We start from the raw sequence: 22,894 nt of genomic DNA, 5'->3' as shown, positions 1-22,894 counted from the left end.
TGTATATCAATTCTATATTTCTATCATGTTTTTTTTTATATTTCTAGGTATTTTATAGTTTAGTATCCAAAATGGCTTTCACAGGTAGCTTTAAAATGGCTTTAAAACAGGTCTTAGGAAAAGGCTTCAGAACCCATATATATATATTGTTTATCATTACAATCCCAAAGCTCATGTGTAGCCACAGCCCTCTGTTTTGTGATGGTCATCCAGGCAGACTCCTAACTCAGCATTTCCTCACCCGTCCTTGTTGAGGTCTGTGGTGGCCACTGAGTACCCAAAGGAAGACGCCAGCTCTTCCCCCCAAAAAATGTGCTGCGGCACCAGCCGGTACACATTGTCCTTCCGCAGTAGCACCACCGCCCCCGTGTGATTGGCCCTCGGCGCCCCCGCCACAAAGGTCAACTCTCCAAGGCTCATTATGCCCATGGCCGAGTCCACAGAGAAGCCTGGAGGAGCCGGAGAGGAAGGACGGAGAGGAAATGGAAGGAGGAGGAAGGGTCAGGGGTTAGTATTGACCATGGGGCTCAGAGTCCCCTCTCCTCATGGTATTGCATGTTCTGCTCATCCTGTTACTAATGAAATGTGTGCCTTAAGTGACTATTGATTTTTATGCCACAGTCATGATGGGTGTAAATGTCCCTGGTGCTGTGCTTGCTAGCGGGAGAGTGGTTCTGTGTCCACTGGTAGGAGCCAAAAGGCTGTTTGTGATGTTAAGAGTAGGAGATGCATTGGGCTTTGCCTTATGTCTCAAGAGATTAAAGGTGCCACTGCAATGTATCAGCGGCCTCAGGAGAAGGCAACATGTAAACACAATGGATGGACATTAATCACATTTATAGCCAAAAGGAATCCCACCCTCTTTGTGTTAGACTGTGTGTGTGTGTGTGTGTGTGTGTGTGTGCGTGTGTGTGTGTGTAAGGGAATGTGAGTATGAGCTTGCATATAAATCAGGTAGACTGGACGAATGGAGAAATGGACGTGTGGGGGTTGCAAGTGTTTGCTTCATGACAACATTGTGTTGAAAATATTGTCACGGTGTGAAAAATAGCACATCATACCATACCATTTCACACGGACAAACCAAAACTGAAGTAACAACATGCAAATGCTCCTCTCGTTTTACATGCAGGAGGAGTGAAAAAGGGGGGTGGCTGTTAGTCCTGAGTAAACATGCAGAGGGTCGACTGTGGAAGACAAATGGACACGAACAGCGAGCAGCTCCAGGGTGGCAGGTGTGGAATGCAACAGTCTGCATCTCACCTCCTGTAAAAATCAAGTGACGGAGACAAAGCTGCTACTTTTTCCACACAGGGTGGCTTTTAAGACAGAGGCCAGCTACTGGGTCATCTTTGTAAAACTAAATGGGGATTGGAAGCTTTATTCTGCAAATGCTCTTAAAAGGCAAATGGGGCCCAACTTCAGCCTTACTAATCTGGGGTTAAGTGTAATCTGAATAGACTGTTTAGCTATAGCTTTGTTTTTTATGAAAAGCCCATGTGCAGAACTGACCTTGGACGATGTTCTTATCAGTTAAATTTGGATAAAATGTACATAACAAATTGCGAGGGTACTAAGTATTTTTCTTGCATTTCTCTTTAACAAGCATTCTGTGCAACAACTGTAAAATTTAGCATTGCTTTTGCAATGGGCAAAAATCCACTGCGTTTTGGCCTAAAGCCTTTAGAAAAATTCAGTCCCTGACAAAATACTCCATTTGGCTGAATACCAGTGAAAAATAAGATTTGATGGATAGGCTCTGAGGAGACCTTGGTGGAGCAGCGCTGTGTAAAAAGGCATGGCTGCGTTTATTCTGAAAGACAGAGACAGAGCAACAGAAATGGTCATCTAAAGGTTTTACCTTACCTATCATAAAGGGAATCAGAGCCATCCTGTGTAGTATCATCAGAACACTTATTAATAAAAAAAAAAATTATAAATAGTTACACCTCATTTATTAAGCACGCATATGGGTGGCATGTTATTTGATTAGGATTGATGGAGGCATGCAAGTTATAATTGGAGGCTCAAGGTTCATGTAGGAGTTAGTGCTGCCAAGCAGACAATTCATTATAAGTATGAGGTAAGTAGGTGTGGTGATAAGTGAATAGAGAGATTTATAATAGTAGCAGTAGTTAATGGAAAGGGTTAAGAACCCCAGAAAACATTATTGGTTAGAATTAATTAGGCCTTAAATGGCCATGAGCTTTCAGTTACATTGTATAAAACAAGAAAGAACTCCATTGTCAAATAGGTCCAATAAAGACGACGAGGCAATCTTCAAATTCTATGACCTATGAGACATGATCACTAGACAACCTACAGTAAATATCCACAGATTAGTGACAACGCATCTTGGAACCCCTTCTTCAAAAAGACACACATTCAGTGAAAGGTCTTTCTGATACACCCTTGTTAGTTAAATGCATTTAGTCAGTAAATCAGTCTCGTTAAACTATGAAGAGCCCATCTAGAAAACGTCGGAGAAAACCACCACCTACCCTGGACAGCTGTGTATGGGCTAGACACACACATGCAGACTGACACACCGGCTAAACAGACTATAGACAGGAGGGACTACAGACAAGAGAGATCGACGGACAGAAACACACCCTGCTGCTACTAAAAGAGACAACCATGGCTGTTCCAATGCCAAATCCCCAACTAGTTGGCAGAATTACTCCAAAAATATGAAACAAATAAAGAAAAAGCAAAGAAAAAAGTGTTAAAATAAGTGTGCTTGAAACTCTGAAAATTTGGGGTGGCTGTCTCTTTATAACAGGGAAGGTGATAATAAAACATTACAGATTGTACACACACTAGAGGTCTATAGGAACTAGAACAAAGGATCAAGACAAAGACGGAGTAGACGGTGAGGCTATTCCCACTACAAGCCCAAACAACACCACCTCACGCCTACAAACCTAAGTAGCTATTATGAGCTACATCCTCAAACGGTGTGGGCCGGCTGGAGGGCTCCAGAGTTTTGTACAGCAGCGCATCTTCAACAGGGCTAGCCATGAACAAGAGCCCTACGGCCCAGACAGGAAAAGAAAAAGATCGAAAGAGAGAGAGAGAGAGAAGTGTGGGGGGAGTGAAGGGGTGGTGGAATGGTGAGGGGGAAAAGAGTGAAAAGAAGGAAAGGGGGGAGAGGGAGGTGCAGGTGAGAAGGGCTGTGACTGATTGGTGTTTTGGCATCGTGGCGGCGCGGCAGTTTTAATTTCAAAACCGCTGGCCACCTGCTGGAAAGACGACTTCTCAGACTCAGATTGTACCCAGAAGTATTTTTTGGTGCCCTCGCAACACAAATGTTTTCTTTTTTGCCATAGGAGGCTGGTGGAGGAATGAGGACAGCAATGTCAGTGGGTGGATTGATATTATAAATATTTCACTCAAAAAGGCAGCAGGGGAAAAATGTTGGAAAACTGACGCTGTAAGGCATTGTATCCACAACCAAAGTATTCATGTCAGGCCAGATGGAATTCTAGAGTTTGTTTGACAATGTCCACCCATATTAATGTGGGAAAGTATTTAAAAAATTAAGGTGGAGGCATATTCAGGGCATGGTGAGTCATATACAGACGGCATCAGCCAAAAGCAAGCCCCCAAAGGATGACAGGGACAGAAAGCTTCCCTGCAAATGGTCAGAGCCAGCTTTAGAGTGATAGAGCTAGTCTTGGGGTGATACTGGCAGCCGTGTTAGAGGGACTCTGGGTGCAGTCTGAGCTGTGGCGTCGCCCCTCCTTTGCCCTCTCTTTCTCTCCTGTGCGCAGGCAGCAGTGAGCAGGGAGGGCGGATCCTACCCAGGTAACTGTGGTAGGGCACAGGGATCAGCTGGGCATTAAGCTGTTTCTGATCTGCCACCTCGTAGGGCCCGTCGTCATAGAGACCGAGGTCAAGCAGAGTCTGGTTTAGCAGCTGGACGCGCATCTCACCTAGGATAGAAACAGGTGAGGGCACAGCAACATACACAACCACTGGCACACTCTCACACACAGGCAGAGGCACACTGACACTCTCACATGGACGCATAACCACACATATTCTCACATATGACTAAATCTATTTCTATACAGGCAACGCACACTGAGAATATAGTCTTTCTCAGTATCTACAGGGCAAAATGCAGATTAAAAATTTCTGTCATACCATGTAAATTGTGACATGAGGCTACATTATACAGTAAAGCATATTATTGATTGCCTGTGTCAGACTGTGGCAACAATATACATCAACCCAGTAACAACGTACCGCAGCAGATCAATCTCAGTGCTTTCTTTGATTACCAGCCACCACTGATCTGTATGAATGCTGTGTTCAATCAGTAGAATGGCTTATAAATCAATTAGATATTGCTTAGACCCTGATAGAAGCTCAATGAAAAGAATAGCAAATTAGCTCGAGAACAATAGACGGTCTGAGGATGAGCTCTCTTTCTTTGTTGTCATTCCAAATGTGGAGTATTACTTCATTAAAAACTGAACGTGAAACATTAGAGGAAAAAAATGATACAGTTTTGAGCATCTATTAATAATACAGCAATAATATACAGCAATCATCATATATAGAAATCAAGAGGGTAAAATGTCCACCGTTAATATTTCATAACAAAAACATCTATATATCTTCAATATAACATCCACATATCATGGAAAAAGGTGTAGTTCATTTTCTCATTTTGTTTTATTGTGTAATTTAAATATGACATCATTCACCATATATAAATCTTTATACTGCATCAAAGTCACTCCACTGAAAATGCATTATGAAAAGTTTTCACTTGATGAAACTGCCTATTATGAGCTATTTTTCTAACTTCTTTATAATCCATGACAGTGAAACTCCCTCTAACAGCTCAGGCTCAATGATCCTGTAGGCCAGACCAGCCACCTTACCTTTCCAGTTGTACGTGCCCGGAGCCCCAAACAGGATAAAGTTGTTGTCTGGGGTAAAACTGACGGACAGGCCCTGCTGACAGAAGCCAAACTGCTCGTGTCCCTGCGGCCGGCCCTCACAGAACTTCCACTCCCCCCCATCCAGATCATCTCGCTCTGTCAGATCCTCACTCAGGACATAGCAGCGCCCAATCGGGTCTCGTGTCTCTGATGGTTGTTTTACACGCTGCCGAAGCTCATACAGGTGAGCGCAGGTCTGGTAAAAGACGGGAAATGGCATTATTATATTTATTAACTGTTGTGCTTGATTTTCAAGACTGACTTGTATAAAACAAAAGCTGCAATCACAATATCAGACAATGCAATTCTCAATCTGTTCTTATTGTCACATAAAGGTCTAAGATATTTGTGATAATGTCTTTAATGAACACTGAAAGATAATTGCAAACCCAATACAATGTAATTGACAGTTCAACCAAAGCTGAAAATTTGTAGGAGCAAATCTATGAAGTCTTGATTTTCAGATAGGAAACAGAGGACCCGGCACTGTCGCATTTATGTTATGTGGTCTTCACTTACCACCACCTTCCCTCCGATCCCCTGACTCTTGACAGTAACTCCCAGCCACTGGTTGTCCTTGCTCTCTCTGTCCAAACTCACTGAGGGAAAACACAAAAGGGAGTGGTAATTATAATGGTTTCCATATTGTAAAACATCCAGAATCTGGCAGGGGGACCATATTCTATCTTATTCACTATTCTGTAATACAGTGCAAAATTAGATGTCTTATTCAGATACGAAAGAATGTAAATGTAATGGCTAAAGCGTTCAAAGATGAGAGACAAGTGAAAGCCAAGAATAATATGAGTGATTGTAATAGCTGTGTTGTCTGCACGCTCACCTTCTCCATCAATATCCACCCTCTCACAGTCGTACTCCTCTGGCGTGATCGGACACCTGAACAGGGCTCCAGGCCGGCTGCCCTTTAACCTGCCCAGCCCTGCGGCCTGCGGCGCACCCACCAGGAGCCTAAAGGAGCATCATGAACACTTTCTTGTAATACCTGATGTCAAAGACTAGATGCTGAAGTTGTAAAGGTACTTCGGGTACCACGATGACGAGGAGTGTGTTTTATTTTCATTTTTCCGGGTCTGAGGAAAGGAAACTCATTTGGTGTTGTATACAAACCATAGCAATAGGTGAGGACTTACTGTTGATTTGGCACTAAAGAGTAAAAATGAATATAACAACTGTTACAATGTTAAAAGACTATTTAAGATGGTAGTATAACATAAGTGGATCATGACAAGACAACCCTAACCTTATAGCACATCAAAGTACAGCAAAATCATGAATATGACAGTTGTGCATCACCATTGTGCATCACCTGTTCTCTTGTTATTTTCCATGTAATTGTTGGCACCATTCACAAAATTCCATCAAAAAATAAAACGAATTTGGCCATTGCTCCAGCTCAATCAAAACACCTCTTAAATTCTGCTGAAACTACGCAAAATAAACATTGCTGTCACTCTATCTTGAATTGAAATGCATTCAGAGCTGTCCCGCATAACCCAAGTGAGGTTGCGTTGCACAAAGGCTCTGTAGTCATCAGCATTTATTCCATCATCACTCACTACTTGCCTTTCTTTCCAATCTTTAGTATTAAGGCCAGAGAAAGTTTTATTCACAGTGAGGTGGGTGCTGATATTTTGGGGGCGGTGGCGCTGCCCTCTGCCTTATTAGGAGTGGCTGATTCAGGCCAGGAGGCTATTTAAAAACCCGCCGTTGGGCTACATTCCACCCAATGCTGTCAGCCATAGCATGTGCATGGAAGCGAGACACAGAGAAACAAGGAGAGGAGAAAGGAGAATGGAAGATGGGAAGAAAAAACGGCAAAAGGGGAAAGGGATTGAGAGAGAAAAGAGTGAGAGTGAGAGTGAGAGCGAGACGGCACAGAATTGAATTTTGTAGTGAAGACAAGAATAGAATAGAATATGTTGAACGAGAAACAGCAGCTCTGAGTTGGGTGGAAAAACAATAGTCATTAATGTGTACCTGCTCATGTATAATTGCTATAGTAAAGTTACCCAGGAATCTGTGGTTTGATACTAAGGATTACCCCAGTAGGTGTGTGGATAAGGTGTGTGAGTGCGTACAAACAGCGATGACCGTGTTCCAGTTTCCCACCACCAGCCCTCTAGTATCTGCCTTGTTATTTGTAACACACTTAAATTAGAGCCCTGTCTACGGCTGGGAAGCATTTTTGGCTATAAATATGGTCCAGCAAGCTGATAGCGCTGGATTGGACGGCCCATGCAGAGAAAAACAGACAGAGAAGAGGAGATCTGTCCTATATCAGCCATAACAAGCTTGTTGACAAGAGACGGTCACATCTCATGATTGCACAGCACTGATTCCTTTTTTGTGCAGGGTAATTCAGTTTTGCTCATGTGTTTGCTTTCTTCTTTAGGCAATTTGTTTGCTGACCAAGAATCCTTAAAGGAACAGTCCCACTTACCTCTAATGCATAACAGATCATTTCCAAAGTGTATCTATTCACCCGCAATGCTTCAGCAGGAAATTCTCCCCAGCAAAACTCTTTGCCCCAAACTCACAAGCGGTACTCCACTACATTTCTCTGAAGGTTCGTTTCTCATAACTGTTAAGCATGGCTATGAAGTCAGCTGTTGATTTTTTTTTTTTCTTTTGTAAAATGTCACACGCTGAGTTCAGGAGAAAAAACGATCACAGTACCCACTCAACACTAGGTTTGATGTAAAAGCACTATAGCTACTTTCTCCAGCTCTGTGAAAGAAGCATAAGCAAGACATTCACTTTCAAAGTAAAGAAAAAAAAATCCATTTTCAAAGAAAAACAAGTAAAAAGAGTTACAAGGTTCTGTAAGTGCATTGTGAAAACAATACAACAATGCGTTTATATGAAAAAGTGAATGCGCTTTTAAATATGTAATCAAGTACTCCGGTACTTAGCTCAAGTAAAAATTTGACTGAGCAACTATCATTTATAGTGGAGTAATATTTGACCAGGAGTATCTATAATTTGACTCAAGCAATGAGGTTTTGTTCACCACTGCAAAAATTATAGTGCTGGATAGATTTCACTACAGCTCAGTGGAAATAAAAGAAACATATATATATATATTTTTTGATTTATACAAACTATTAATTTTCCAGGGCAAATCCATGTGCTTCTCCTAATGAGCAGCAGAGTCCTAAGCATTATCAGCACCACACTACAGGCAACAGATGGCATGACACATGACACAGCGCTGTTGTATTTAAAGCTGTTTAGATAGTACCACCTCATCTGGACCACAGTTAGAGATTGGGGCAATACACAATTTGAAAAAAAAAAAAAAATCTTGTTTATCTACACAGTTTCTGGCTTCCAAGAAAGGGTGTGTGCTGCCTGGAATATCCTAGAACCTGCAGCTGTTGCCTTCATCTATTGTCTTAGCTTAGTCTCTTAATGATCTCTATGATTCAAGACATATGACAAAGCAACTGTGGAGAAATGGTGGTTTGAGGGTTAGGATGTGGGAAAATAAGAGAACAATGCAAGAAGATCAGATGGCTGTATATCCTAACACCTTTCCTGTTTGACACCAGGGGCAACACACCTTCATTCCAACTCCTTTCCTTCCACCACTGGAAAAACCCCTACACCAGTCACACAGTTACAGCGGCCACCTCTGAGACATCCTGGCCTCTCTGCTCCTTCCTGACATGCATAGCACTTCTCTTCAAGTGCAGCCATGCATGCCTTAAAAATGACTCCCCTCACCTTAATGAGTAAGAGCCTCTACTGAACCATGGCATGACATCTGACACGAACTGCCTGGTCCATAAAATATCACTGGTATGGTGGTCCACGTTATTAACCCTGCCAGACAATATTAATCTAATGCTAACACGTGCGAACGAAAAAGGAATCTGGCTAAGAGAAGCAGCTTATCACTAAAAAAGTCTGACAAAATCTCAACCCTCTTATAGCCCAGCATTCCAGGAGGCTCTGTTTTATGTTGAGGAGTTAAGGTGATACCTCCCTCTCCCCCATGTGTGTAGAAACACAGGCAGGTGTCAGAGTGTGAGGGTGGGAGGTCTGTAATACAGAGAAGATGAGAAGGGAGCTGGAACGAATGGCTCCAAACCGCTTTATCTAGCTGGCGAAGACATAATATTTAGTCGACCGTGTAAGCTTCACGTCCGATGTAAATGATTTTTGCAGCGAGAGAGCACCTCATATGGGATGAAACCAAACTACTTATGGCACTAATCAGGTTGGATCCAGTTCCTATGTAGTGAAGAATTTTTTGCACTAGCACATGCGTGAAAATGCAAGGCAGTGGCTGTTAGGCTGGTGAAACGTATTCATTTGTAGGTATTTCACTTCACTGGATCTGTGTATAGGAATGGCTGAGTGATGTATAGAGTTTTACAGGATATGCTCATATTATTTCACCTAAACCACAGACATTATGAAGTATCCGCTCATTAGAGCTGTGTAACATCAGCCAGTCAAAATGCATTTATCTCAAGCTGCCTCTCTTGCTCTTAAATCCCAAATTTGACACGGATAAAATGTCGTTGGGTGTGCAACGATTTCCTTTCTTCACCCCTTTCCTCAGTTCTTTGCTCATCATTCAGGACTGAGTCACAGATAGCAGCATCATCCACACTGATCTCAACTTCCAGGCTCATCTTTCAGTAAGCCCACGTTTGACATGGATTGAGGGTAGTGTGTGTGTGTGTGTGGGTGTGTACGTGTGTGTGTGTGTGTGTGTGTGTCGTTGCCAGTCCACCCTCAGACTGGGGGAGATATCTGGGTGTTGAGTGTGAGGGTGACGGATTCTAGCGGAATGCCCGCATGAGCCCAGACGCCACGGAGCTAACACCACCGTGACGAGGCTGCATGTGAGGGTTAGAGTGTGACTCTATGAATGTGTGATTGTATGAATATGAATATGTGCTCATGTGTGCATTTGTCTGTCTGTGTGTGTGCTGTTATGTAGCCCTAATGAAGGACTTTCTGTCAAATCCCTTTTTTTATGAAACGATAAAAAAAAAAAATAAAAAAAATCATTAGCCTCCACAAATGGCTCAATTGCTCCTCTTTTTCCTCTTTTCCTTTGAAACAGCTTGTTGGGGTGGGACTTAACACAAAAGGGCACCTTTCAAAAATGTTAAACCAATGGGAGAGAGAGAATGGCACCTTTATTTTATGGGAGGGGCATGTTTGTGCAAAAATAAGTTTTTATTGGTTAATGTATGCATGCGTGTGCTTGGTGGTAAGTCTGAATATTCATGAGTATATACAGAGTCAGTTCGGGATGCACACATAATGGTATTCTGTGGTTCTCAAATAACAAATACAGAGCTTTCAATTACAAAAATCTCCTGCAGCTCACACATGCCTTTGCCTATTTGATACTAATTTATTGCCATTGACCGAGAGGGGGATTGCTATCAAGGTCATCTGCTATTGAAACATAGCATCCCCTTATATCTCCCCCCACTGTCATCCAAATCACTCCTGTTCCTTCCTAGCTGGCCCTCACACGCGCGCCCACACACACACACACACACACACACACACACACACACAGAACCCTCATTACTCTTTTACCACTACACCCTCATTCCCATGTGTTCACTGAGGAGAGTGTGTGCAGTGACCCCAACAATCATTCCCTCCATGGTCCTGTCCGCCCCTCCCCCATCTAAACTCCATCCACTCCTCCCCCACTCTGAGGAGTCACACCCCTGATTGGAGCCTCCCATACAAGCAGTGAGAGAAGAACAAGACAACTGTGTCATCGCACTGATGAGATGCATTCATCACCAGAATTCACAACAGAATTTTATCCCAATGGACATTTTTTCAGTACATAAAAGACACTACACTAAAACAAGACCACAAATGAAGTGAAACTGTGGCAACTGCTAATGTCTGTCCCAGAGTCCATCTCAGCTTATTTCATAATTTTTTAGATCTTGACTTAATCTTGTATCTCTTCATCATGTGGCTGCTAAAGTTGCTATCCACCGTCTACTGGTATTGACTTTTAAAATCCTAACAAATAATTTTTTTCATATTACTTTCACGACTGAAAGATTGGGCTCACACACATAATAACTGAGATATACTTGCCACTTGCAACTGAACCAAACTGCTCACAACAAACTTGCATGAGAAAACAAGCTCCCACGCTACCATGAGGTGCCAGTAAAAACAAACACAGAAAAAATAAGTTGCAGCTTTTGTAGTTTGCTCCCTGATATACACTGGAAAATAGATTAGTAGTGTGCACAGTGCATTTGGATTAAATCATGGAAGCCTGGACATGAGTGGCGCTATAGACTGAAGAGGAAGTTGGAGGTGAGTAGCTTATTGCCATTCATTAGATCATAATCATTTCCTGAATGAGCATCTTGTACTGATGAGCTAAATGTCCACGCTGGCTAGACCAAGACCTGCCAACAAGCAGTGACTTGACTCAATTGTATAATTGGGCCTATAATCAGGGGGAAAGTTGTGTTATGCAACCTCGTCCTTCAGTCTTGTCTCCATTAAGCTGAAGAAATTTGAGAACACTGTTTTGGCGTTCCATCAACACTACACCACACTGGTGTTTTCAGGTTATTTCCCAAAAGCCCAGCATCCACCCTGAAACGCCCCAAAATGCTTGAAGTCTCTTAACATGTGCAGGCATATGTGCATGGCGTTCCCATGCCCAATACTTGACTGCAGAAAGATGTTTTCAACATCAAACACTTTTTGTGTCAACTTAGAGTGGACAGAAGGCCAAAATGAAGAAAAACTATGTGCTCAGTGTGGACATGGCCTTAGATATGTAGTGTTATCAAGCTGAGGAAACCGCTGCTTATCTTATCTTAGTTCTTGAAAAGTTGATATCATCGTGATTTGTCTGGCAACGGCAATATGCAAACATGTAACGCACACACTCACAAACACAAAACAAAACCTCTGCAGAAACCTGTCATTTCTAGAGAATTTATAGTTGTGTTTTGGTTTGGAAATGCAGAGGCAACACATAATGCGTCATCATTAAAATCAGATGTAACACAGAGAAACTTGTGAGAGAAAAATGGGATCAGAGCGGGGGAAAAAAACAGTGAAAGGCACTTCAGAGACAAACGGGGCAGCCACAACAGCTCCCTCTCCATCACCTAGTGAAGGGCCACTAAGTGCACACATCATCCAATCACTCCGCTTAAGGGGACAGAAACCTTTTTAGACTTTTAATATCAGTGTGGAGATCCATTAAAAAGGGCACGTGAAAGTATTTAAGTGTGGACACTCTTTCTGTAACCCAGCCCTTCCCTGGAATGTTCCAGGCGTAGGCAAAAGAGTAGCAGAATAAATGCTCTTGCTGTTACTCTTCATGCCGTTTCTGGAAGCTATTAACATTTACGAAATGCTAAATCAAACACAGCCTGAGCATTTCTTATACATGGAGCCATTCCCTCTTGTTTCAAGGACATTTAATTTATTGGTTTACTAGCCATCCCTCTTCATCCATTATCTCACATCCTATAACATCTGTCCATTCAAGAGTAATGTGTCACGGCTGTTCAGTAGCCAGTGACTCTACAGGATCAGCATGGGGGTCGGGGGTCTCTGCGCCTTCTGTTGTTATCCTGAGGCCAGGCTGTGACCTCTGACCCGCACATACACACACACAAACACACACGAGCACAAACACAAAAGCAAACATGTATGCAGGCATGCAGACATGAACATGATTAACAGAGGCATGAATGTTCATGGACAAAGTATTGAAAATATATAAATGAACACACACACACACACACACAGATAGATACAAACAAGTATGCACGCACACCAGACAACAGAAGGCTGTGCAACAACTGTGTAAACCATGGATCAACACGCTGACTGCAGACACCAGCCTGTCCAAACTCCACATTGTAACAATCAGTCTATAAAATGGGACTGACAGGTTTCAGAAGATGACGTTTTCACACCTGACTCTTTTTCTCTCCAGTTTTACTGACGGGAGAACGACAGCTGAGAATGAGATGACCGGACCATGACTCATCAAGTCGTTTTATTCCAACATCTCAACTGAAATGCCCTCTCTCTCTCTCGGTGTCTCTCCTTCTCTCACTCTCTCTCTTTCTCTCTGGACAGGAGAGGACAGAGTTGGACAACGCACAATAAACAGAAAGAAGGACAGAAACAGCTGCCGCTCTGTGTGAAAACTCCTTTGGGATGTGCTGGTTGACAGCCCACAGATGTGACTCATCTTACTTTACTGAGTTCCACAAGGACAGAATGAAGTCAGCTCTGGATGGGTTTTAAAAACTGAGTAAATACTTTGCGATGACTCTCATGGCACTGTAGCAACAGATCAAAAGGAATATTTAGGGTCTAAATACAGATGATATGCTTCCCTCTGGGCGACTGTAACAGCAGAGAATGGTAACCTCATCCCTGCTGCACATGCATCTTTAACAAGCCCTGATCTCGCCACCTGTCCCGCTACTGATCAATAAGTGAAGGGCCATTTCCAGGCATAAATGAGGTAATGACTGCCCCTCAGGTCCAAAGTGTAAAGAAAACAACCCCTGCACCGCATCCTTCCTCTCCTTCTATTTATCTATCTATTTTTAGTCTCAAACAGTGCTTCAAGTTTAAGTTTCCTCTCCTCTTATTTTCCAGTACGTTGTATATTGCTTTAAAGTGTGCTGTTAGTTCAAGTCATTTACATCAACTATAATATTTAAAATCACATTTGCCATATGGAGATATTGGATAAAAAACCTTTGATAGAAGCAGAGCTGCACTTTAAAAAGCCAAATCACCAACATTAACTGATCATTCTCTACCCTGCCAACACAATTACAAGGAAAGAAACACAGACACAGAGAGAGAGAGAGAGAGAGGGAGGGAGAGAGAGAGAGAGAGAGAGAGAGACAGAGAGAGAAGAATAAAGACATATACAAACAGAAAAAGGGAGAGGGAAGCAAAGACAGACACAGAGAGACATTTCCATTAATTTCCCACCTAATTGCAGAATAAAGATTGAAGCGGGCTGCTCCTAACTGCTTCTTTTCCATTCTAATCATATTGGTCCCTGTGGCTTTCTCTCCACATCAGTGATCAGGCCTTTCCCATGAGGCCTTCCCTGCTGTGGGGCGAAAACCTGGTGTCTCCAAAAAACCTTAAATGATCAAGAAATTAGAGGAAAAACAGCAATGTTTACCGACTAACAACCATGTGCTTTTCATGTTGCTTTTTTTCATGAATCCTCATATTCCAGTTGCAAAAAAAGAAAAGAAAGAAAAAACAACTTGGAAACAGGAAAATCTCCAACACTGGTGTCACTGTGTCATGAGTAATCTGTCCCTGAAAAAGGCGTGTTAGCCAAAACATGATGGGTTTCTAACTGTTCCACAATTGACAATCCAGTGGATAAAGGCTGTTTAATGGTTTGTGGAGTTCCCTTTTCCATCCCCTCTGAATAAACCTTTACACTGCAGTGTTTTCAGGAAACATGTATAGCACATTCATGTCCAGTGGCATTTTACAGCTAGGAATCTCCCATTTCTCTACCTCCAACTAGGCAGTAAATGACACAAAAGCATCTGGAAAAATGATTCATATTTGCACACAAAGGTAAATTAATCCCATTTTAATGCTACTTTTACTGTGAGTGCTTCTTTTAACCGCAAACCAACTCTGGCAAATGTAAAACTGAGGTTATGATTTACCCAACTTGACTGTACAACTTGGCTGGGGTATGTATGATAAGGCCATTACACTATAAACATTTTTCCTTCCTGTTGGCTACTTTACTTCTCATATAATGATCGAATATCCTCTCAAGTATTGACTGATTCAGCCTTATATCTCAGCTGAAACAGATTCAGAGCACCGGTCCCATTTAATATTTAACATTAAACTCCATATGACACAGCATATTAATCATGGCACATGCCCGGCCGATTCATATTTTCCAGGAAAATTAAACGGTTAGTGTAAGTGGGCTGGTACAAAAAAAAAAGACAATGACAATGACAACAAATTATATCTGTATAAGGATATGAAAAGGCCCGAGTAATGAGACCATTTACAGTAAAAGGCTATTCTACAAAATTCATCCGCCAATCTCTTCTTATAAATATCTTATAAATAAATCTTCTTGTAAATACAAAATAAGCCCCCACATCCCTTGTAATTTCCTGTCCCGCATTAGCTATTCATGGCATTTCTCCGATCTCAGTTCAGTATCAGTTCCCAGTACCGCTGTCGTCAGACGATTGATTAAACTGCGGCTTTATCTTTTAAAGTGCGCCCAGATGCACGCACACACGCTCGCACATACACACAAACATGCACACGCACGCACATATATGATTGAAGGGGAGGCCTGTCGTGATTTATTCATCTCTGCAGCCCCCCCTCCATCCTCCACTCCCACCCCGACATACAGACCATACCTCATCCATAGTTGACTGCATGAGTCAACTAGAGCTAGTGCCTCACCAGCTGAGCTTTTCATCAGATGAGCGGGAAGACAAAACTCAAAGCAGTTTATGCCTAATGAGGGATATAGTGAGACTCTAGAGAAGTTGCTAACAGATATTTTGGATGAATGCTGGATGACCTTGGCGCTTGATCGAAAATGTTTTGCCAACTGTCTCAGGGATGCAGCATCAGCTCCTTATTCCCTCTACACACTGACTAATCGGGCCTCATTTCCACTCCTCCATCGGTGTTTCCACCTGACTCTGCAGATTGTCCCTCTCCCCCCAGTGAGCACGTGGTCCGCAGAGTAATATTCCTGAAAGCTCTCACGGCCGGGCAGCGCTGCTTCCCACTGAGCTTTTATCTGGGCCCGGGCAGGCCAATGGAGGAGCTGCGAGAGAATGCTAAGTAGACAGAGAATAAGTGGGAGGCAGTAAAGAGCGGTAACATGGAGACTTGTTGGTGTGTGTGTGTGTGAGTCTCACACTGTAAAGCACCTAGTCCTTTCTGATCTCTCGTATATAAATAAGCACTGCAGCTTCTACATTTACGAGGCCATCACATGAATGGCTGCAGGGAGCTTGAGCAACAAGACTTAGGCCTACTGTGGGACGGACTTAAAAGGGAGAGAGCAGGGGAAATATAATGAATTGAATTAGGGAGGCAAAAGGGGAAGGTTCATTGTCAACTCTTAAGCCAGGGCTCAAAAAGCTGCTTTTATTTGCCCATTTTAATGCAAATCAGCCCACAGAAATTGTTCATTGTGTTTCCAAAGTGTGAAGGAGTTATGCTGTGCCTCATTTACACCCATTTAGAAGTGTGTTGCACAAAGGCAGCCACACTGTAAGGTGAAGAGGATATTTTTCTGTACCATTGAAAGTAAACCAAAAAGTGGTGTGGGTTTTCGTATCTTAACTGCAAAACTGTGAGTCGTTCACTACTAATGTTTTAATGCAAAGAAGTGAATGCTATCTCCAAAGAATGTCCAGCCTTTCTTGGGCTCTTGTGACTTCTGATGCAATTAGTAAAACACTTTGGATGTCATCCAAAAACACAGCCACACTTGCAGCTTCATGGCTGACTTTTAAGAGTTGTGTGGTTAATCAAGCCTCTAGTTCAGTGAGTGGATTTGTTCAGCTCCAGAAGATGCTGTTTTAGCATCTCAGAGAGCCAGCGAAAGCCAACTCCGCACTACATGTCTGCGCTTATATACCTGTGGCTCCACCAGCAGCAATATTGGGCATTCCTCCTCAGAATGGAGCCATACCAGATCCTATGGATGTAAACACGAACCTCACAGCAACCTGAGAGACTCAGCTTTCCCTGTCTATGGCAGCAATGCTACACAGCGAACTCAATAGCCTGACAGTGTGAAAAATTAATACTAAAAATGCTGTCAAAATCTCAGTAAGCATGTGTTGTGTTGGTATCCAAGCATCCAAAAACGAATACGCACATTGTTAAGAAGAAAGCACATTCTTAAAAAGGCATTCATTGTTCATTGTGGAAAAATGACCTTGTGCGTGTGTGCAGACAGAGAAAAAATCCATGCCAGACTTAAAAGGGGTAATAATCATTGCAGCAGAATAAATAAGTGAAAAATGCCCTCCAAGGCCAAATATAGATTTCTCAGCAAAAAAAAAAAAAAAACACTAGAGGATTTGTGACCGACATCACAGAGGCAAAGGAGCGCTGGCCTCCCCCAACACTTGTCAAAGCACCGTGTCAGAGAGAAAAAAGCTTGACATTAAATCCAAACACAAGTATAAACAAATGACAAGTGACTCTAAAGCTAGATGCTTTCCAGGATGCATGGACTATGTTGAGTATAGTATGATTTACATAGCTTTGGCAAAGAGACAAAAATGTAGATATGCTGCATGTGTCATGCCAGTGTAGTGACCCTGTATAGCACCTATACCCTAGATTAGAAAGTGAATGGGTAGAACCGGCATGGGCCTTTGTTGGCCTGTGGTTCATAGCAAATCAGAGTATTTCTAGGTGGTTCACCTTGCCAAGGCAACAGCTGTCGTGCTCACTGATGACTGGCAGAAGAGTCTCTTTAAATAACTTTATTGAAACCTCCAATATACAAAACAAGCACCTGGCTGTTTGGTGGATGTCTCAGTCACGGTGTGTGCAGTTCACAGCAATAACAAAGGGGGAAGTTATAGTTAAGGCATGAAATTAACGAAAATCATTAGCATGCTACTAAAGGTAATCCTTAATTAGCTGCATTATTGTTAATGTCCTGGCAAAGCCAACCAACAACCTATAATTACCAACTCCTCCCAAAATCAAAATTTTTTTAAGTCAAAATTGGGAACCACATGGATATTTTCACAATTTCTTTTTTTTTCATTTTCTCGTGAAAACAGAACATGTTTCCATTAGCCATGCAACAGTTCTCTCAACTTAAAACCGACAATGCCGTGACATCAGCTGAACATTTACAGCTGTTGCCATGGCAAGGTGAACCACCCAGAAATACTCTGATTTTCCATGAACCAAAGACCCACGCTGGTTCCACACTGATTCCATTTTATTTGGCCAACACCCAAGCAGCAGCACTCCTAAGTGTCTTAGGCGGTAAAGGTGTGAGCGGTCACCTCATGGGATGTGTGATAAAACTGTGCAAAACAAGACAAAAGGTGTATGAGGGCTGGATTATATGTCTACGTCAAACCGTCGCCATAGCAATGCAATAGTTGTCTAAGGCGCCGAAAGAATTTATAGTTCTGCTTTGGAGAGTCTGTGTGTAGACCCTGAAATGCTTGACAGTGTCAAGTTTTTATCAAGTACGCAGGGGCAGATTATGTTTACATTATCTGGAACAGAGAGTCCACTTTCGGACACAATGGTGGTGTCCAAAGTAATGTTAGGGATATTTCTCGCCATGAATTCTGTGTTATTTGGCAGTGTTTATGCTTTGGGGATGAGGTGGAATACAAATGAATACATCATAGCAAACCTCCTCAGCTCGTGTCTCCTTGATGTTATTAGTGGAAATCAACAAAACACGCAAGACGTACAAAGCAGACAAACGGACAAGGCACAGTTCTTGCATCGCCCTGCATGAGGTTTCATCATTTTGGACACAGAAGTGTAAACTGGCCTTACACCCCGATCATGCACCTATCCATGCATTAGCACTACAGCCTGTCCTTTTTTTCAAATACTCTTACAACTTATCACATCACATAGGATTTTGTTTGGCTTGAGTAAACTGAGATGTGTGTTGCTGTCCCATATTGTTTGGTAGATTTACCACATGCTAAAAATATGTGGTAGCTGTAGTCAGGCAGATTGACAGTAGACGGGTTAAGCACAGGAGGGCTTCCTTTCTTCACCAGGCAGTGAACTATTAGCGGAAGCGCTTCTCATAGCAGTATAAATAGCAGAGGCACACATAACACCAGGAAAGCAGACTCCCTAATACTCCCCTCATCTCATCCTCGATGTTATAAAGTCCACCAGTCCAGCCGGCGGCGTCTGCTTCTGGACAATGACAGTCAAGAAAGACAATATTGAAACTTGCTTTTACACAAGTGAGACGCCAGATCTTGGCTCTTGTCCCCCTCGGCGTGTGGCATACTTTCACTTCCTCCTGACACTGATCAGGATCCCCTTACACACCATGTCAGTCAGTATTGCTATGTTGCTACATGAGCTGACGAGGAGGGGAATGGGCTGGAGAGCACACCGCCTTGACCTTTGCTGGCACACTAAAACGGAGCTGCCAGGGTTGATATATCCATGATAATAATAAGCTCAGCCTGAGTGATAAAAGCAAGCCGGCAGACATTCATATTTCTGCATGCCAGCTGCACCTGAAGCTGAATTTTTGCTCACTGGTGTAGTGGTTAAAGGAATAATCCAACATTTGGGAAAAACCTTTTCTGACTTACCTGGCTGAGATGACATGCTTGATATCATTTTCACTTCTGTACACCCAGCGGTTTGGTTCCTATGGGTAGCATGTCATGTTAGCTCAGCATAAAGACTTTAAGTCTATGGGAGTCATTAGCTTAGCTCCAAAAAACAAAAACAAAAACAAAACAAAACAAAAAAACAAAAAAACAAAGCAAAACAAAAAAAAAAAAAAAAAAAAACTGGACATACAGAGGGGAAAATGGTATCTAACATCATGTCTCAGTCTGGGTAAGTCAATAAAAGGGTGTTTTGCCCAGAACATTGCAGTACTCCTTTACGATTCCTGCCTCTGAAACCACATACATCTCTACTGGTGTAAGATTCAATCACTGCTCCTCTATATCTGCAAAACTGTACCCATCTTACTATTCTTCTAAAAGCAGAGAAGGTGAAACTCCAAAAGGGCTACAGTATGACTAAGCTGATCTCTATTAAGATAATGCGTGGCATGACACAATTATGAGTAAGCACAGGACAGAGCATCAAAGCCGCAATATCATGTTCACCGCCGAATCAGATGGCTTAAGACACAATAAGTGCCACAAAGTATGACCATAGGCTACAGTAACCCAAACCTTATTAGTACAAAGAGAAAATGTGTCAACAGCATCTAATTACCATTAGTTTCAGGCAAATAATTTTGAGTCCCTTTATGAGTAGAGCTAACATGAAGGGGCACAAGAGCACCTTTGAAACTAAACTCCTGGATCTGAACAGCTACAATGCACTGAGTGTACTACCATCAACAAGCTAAGTTAAAATGCATGATTAAGACAGTAAGGTCTTACTGCAGCAGCAATGACATCACTTTAAAATGTTGTGAGATACTTTAGTTTACTGTATTAATGAAGTCAGCATCAAGATGCTTATGCCTCACAGTGTTACTGGCAGCTTTGTCATTCCTGCCAATCTCTGCCAGTAGATGCACTGCATCAGCTCATCAGCTCAGACCTACTTTATCGACTCCCTCCGGATGACTAAGTCTGCCAGCACATCTATGCTGTATATACTTTTGTATGACTGCATGGTACCTGTGCAAAATATTGCATTTTCTCCTATTCGGCGTCCTGACTCTTCAGTGTCATGTCTTAAATGTGTTAAAAATGCAAGTGGATTCCCAGCAGAGGAGTATGCCCATGAGTGAATTACTAAATGATACTGAGTGATATGATACTGTAAGCTCATAAGTCACTTATGTTATGATCCAGTAAGCAGGTGGCAGGTTTCAGAGGGGTGACGGGCTTACCCACTCTGACTGTCTACCTCTCTGACTGCTGATGTCATTCCCCTGGTTGTGCCGGGCGACAGGGTGACTCCAGTCTGGGTAAACTGAGGAGTCAACAGTTAAATATGGAGCTGCATAACTGGGACCTGTAGTAAACTAATTCACTCAGTCACTTATTTGAAAACACCTTTGCAAGTGGAAGGAGGCTGAGTAACATACTCATGCATTACAGTTATATCCCATTTGCTGTATTCATTCATCATATGTATATACATACATTGTATTTATGAAGACTTTTCAAATCTCTAAGGCTGCAGCCTTTTAAGGAACTGTTTAGAAATTCCTGCAGTAGTAATTCAGGGTAAGATAGCTTTAATGGTACAAACTAAATTTTGGACAATCAAGATGAAAATTTATGGAAGAAAACATTCTATAATCATTACTCAGGATAGTGAGACAAAGAAACTGGCCTAAAACCAAATCAGATGAAATGTCTGCATTTTTTAAAGATGCAAACAAACAAAATTCCCCTCATTTTATGTTGATCTCCTTCCAGAGAGGTGAATTAGGGCAACCTCTTATTTACAGCAATGCTGTAAACATTTCCAAAAATTTACAAGCAGACCTGGTGTCATAATTTATTCATGCTCTTTGGTGGATGGGAACTGGGTTTTGGAGTGTTGCAGGCACACTAAAAGTCACTCCAAAACAGCTGCTGGCAAACAACACACACAGTCACATAAACACACACACACACACACACACACACACACACACACACACACACACACACACACACACAAGTTGCACAAGAAAACAAATTTGTTCATATGTACACACATGCCTACAGGATGATACAAACAGCCAACACACTCTCATCAGCAAAGCAGAAGATCTAGTCCATCAGACCTGTGTGGCGCCAGCAAAAATCACTACTACTCTCACTCAATCTCACTATTTGCATCTTGACTTACTGTAAATCTTGCTCTGTTAACTGAGCTCAGGCTGCCCTCACTGTACATTCAGCACATAAACATAATGAAAGTCCCTGCTCCCTCTTCAGCACTCTAGAGTTATGAGCGCATTAATGGTGTCAGTGAGTGAGCAAAATTCAAGGGCTAGTTCAGCATAGAAATGCATGGCTCAAACAGTGCTTTGAGCTTTTGAGTGTCTTCCAAAATGGGAATTTGTGGTATAGGGAACGTTTGGTATCAGGAACAGGTGCACTATCTAAAAGCATAGTGCTGTTTCTTCAACTCACCAGCTCTGAGGCTCTGGGGTAAGCTGCTGGTGAAGTGCTAGAGAGAATCCAAAGAAGGTGCCACTGTCTCCCAGCTTATGCAGCGTGTGAGTAGTATCCAGGTTAAACCCACAGACCAGGCTTGAAAGAGTCAACACAGCGCACAGAGAGATCCACCAACGATGAGAACAAGGTGAGAGGGAGACGGTGTTCCTGTGTCCCACAGGGGCTGCCATAGCAGAGTGCAGCATGTCCTTTAGCAGAGCAAGTGCAGTTCAAGAAAAGTACAGGGTTTGTTCCTTTTGTGGCCCCCAGAGGCTTTGATAGAGAGCTAAAAGGGAAAAGGGTAAGTCCTGTGTAATTCTCCTCTCCTCTCCTCTCTACTCCAGCCACTGTGGATGGCTGCCTTGTTTCCAGTCCTCTCTCTCTCTCTCTGTCTCTCTCGTTCTGGCTCTCAACTCCGTTTGCTGCTGTCAGTCTGTTGGAGCAGTCTGAGAAAATGTGGCCGTGTTGGCTGGTGTGCGTGTGGATGTGTGTGTGAGTGCAAGTGTGTTGCCTCCCCCTCCTCTGTGCTCCCCCCCGCTTGCTCTGTGTGACTGAGGGAGACAGAGGACAAGTGCCTTGAATAGCCCGCTCACTCCTCCCCCTCCCTTCTCTTTCAGTCTCTCCACCCTGCACCCCCCTCTCTCAGCTGACATCAACACTCAAGGGACTGCTGCCAAAATACCAGGCAAGGTTGTCAAGATACTTGGAGGCTATTGAATAGAGAGAGGGTGAAAAGACACCAGACTGTTTTATCCGTTAAGCTCACACGGTCCACCCTGCATCCTTTTCTGGCCACTCGTTGGTACAGGTGCTTGTGGATCTGAGGAGCATGAAGGGAAAGAGGCACAGAATCTTGGACGTGAAGACGATAGATAGACGGTGCTAATGCGGATACAGCAGATAAATAATCGAAGGGCTTTTTTCTCCGAGAATCTGAGCTTGAAAGCCCTGACATCTAACTTCCAGTGGCAGTGATCTGGAATGACTCCGGGAGACAAAAGGAGCCGCAATGTGCAC

The 22,894-nt window shown here is 42.8% G+C and overlaps 1 protein-coding gene across 1 annotated transcript in view; it reads right to left on the bottom strand.

Moving 5' to 3' along the window:
- Positions 1-22,243, bottom strand: part of itga7 (integrin, alpha 7) — a 35,409-nt gene extending 13,166 nt beyond the window's left edge. The window contains exons 1-7 of the mRNA XM_030051832.1: positions 21,854-22,243; positions 5,797-5,924; positions 5,475-5,554; positions 4,896-5,151; positions 3,804-3,935; positions 2,925-3,032; positions 242-449 (exon numbers count right to left, since the gene is read on the bottom strand). Coding sequence (XP_029907692.1) covers positions 242-449; positions 2,925-3,032; positions 3,804-3,935; positions 4,896-5,151; positions 5,475-5,554; positions 5,797-5,924; positions 21,854-22,083 — 1,142 coding nt within the window. The 5' untranslated portion in view covers positions 22,084-22,243. The remainder of the gene's footprint in view (positions 1-241; positions 450-2,924; positions 3,033-3,803; positions 3,936-4,895; positions 5,152-5,474; positions 5,555-5,796; positions 5,925-21,853) is intronic.
- Positions 22,244-22,894: the final 651 nt, after the last annotated feature.

This window comes from Myripristis murdjan, chromosome 5 (genome assembly GCF_902150065.1).
Source record: "Myripristis murdjan chromosome 5, fMyrMur1.1, whole genome shotgun sequence".
NCBI lineage: Eukaryota > Metazoa > Chordata > Actinopteri > Holocentriformes > Holocentridae > Myripristis > Myripristis murdjan.
Note: the sequence above shows the minus strand (reverse complement) of the source record. Positions and strands in the feature narration are given on the sequence as shown.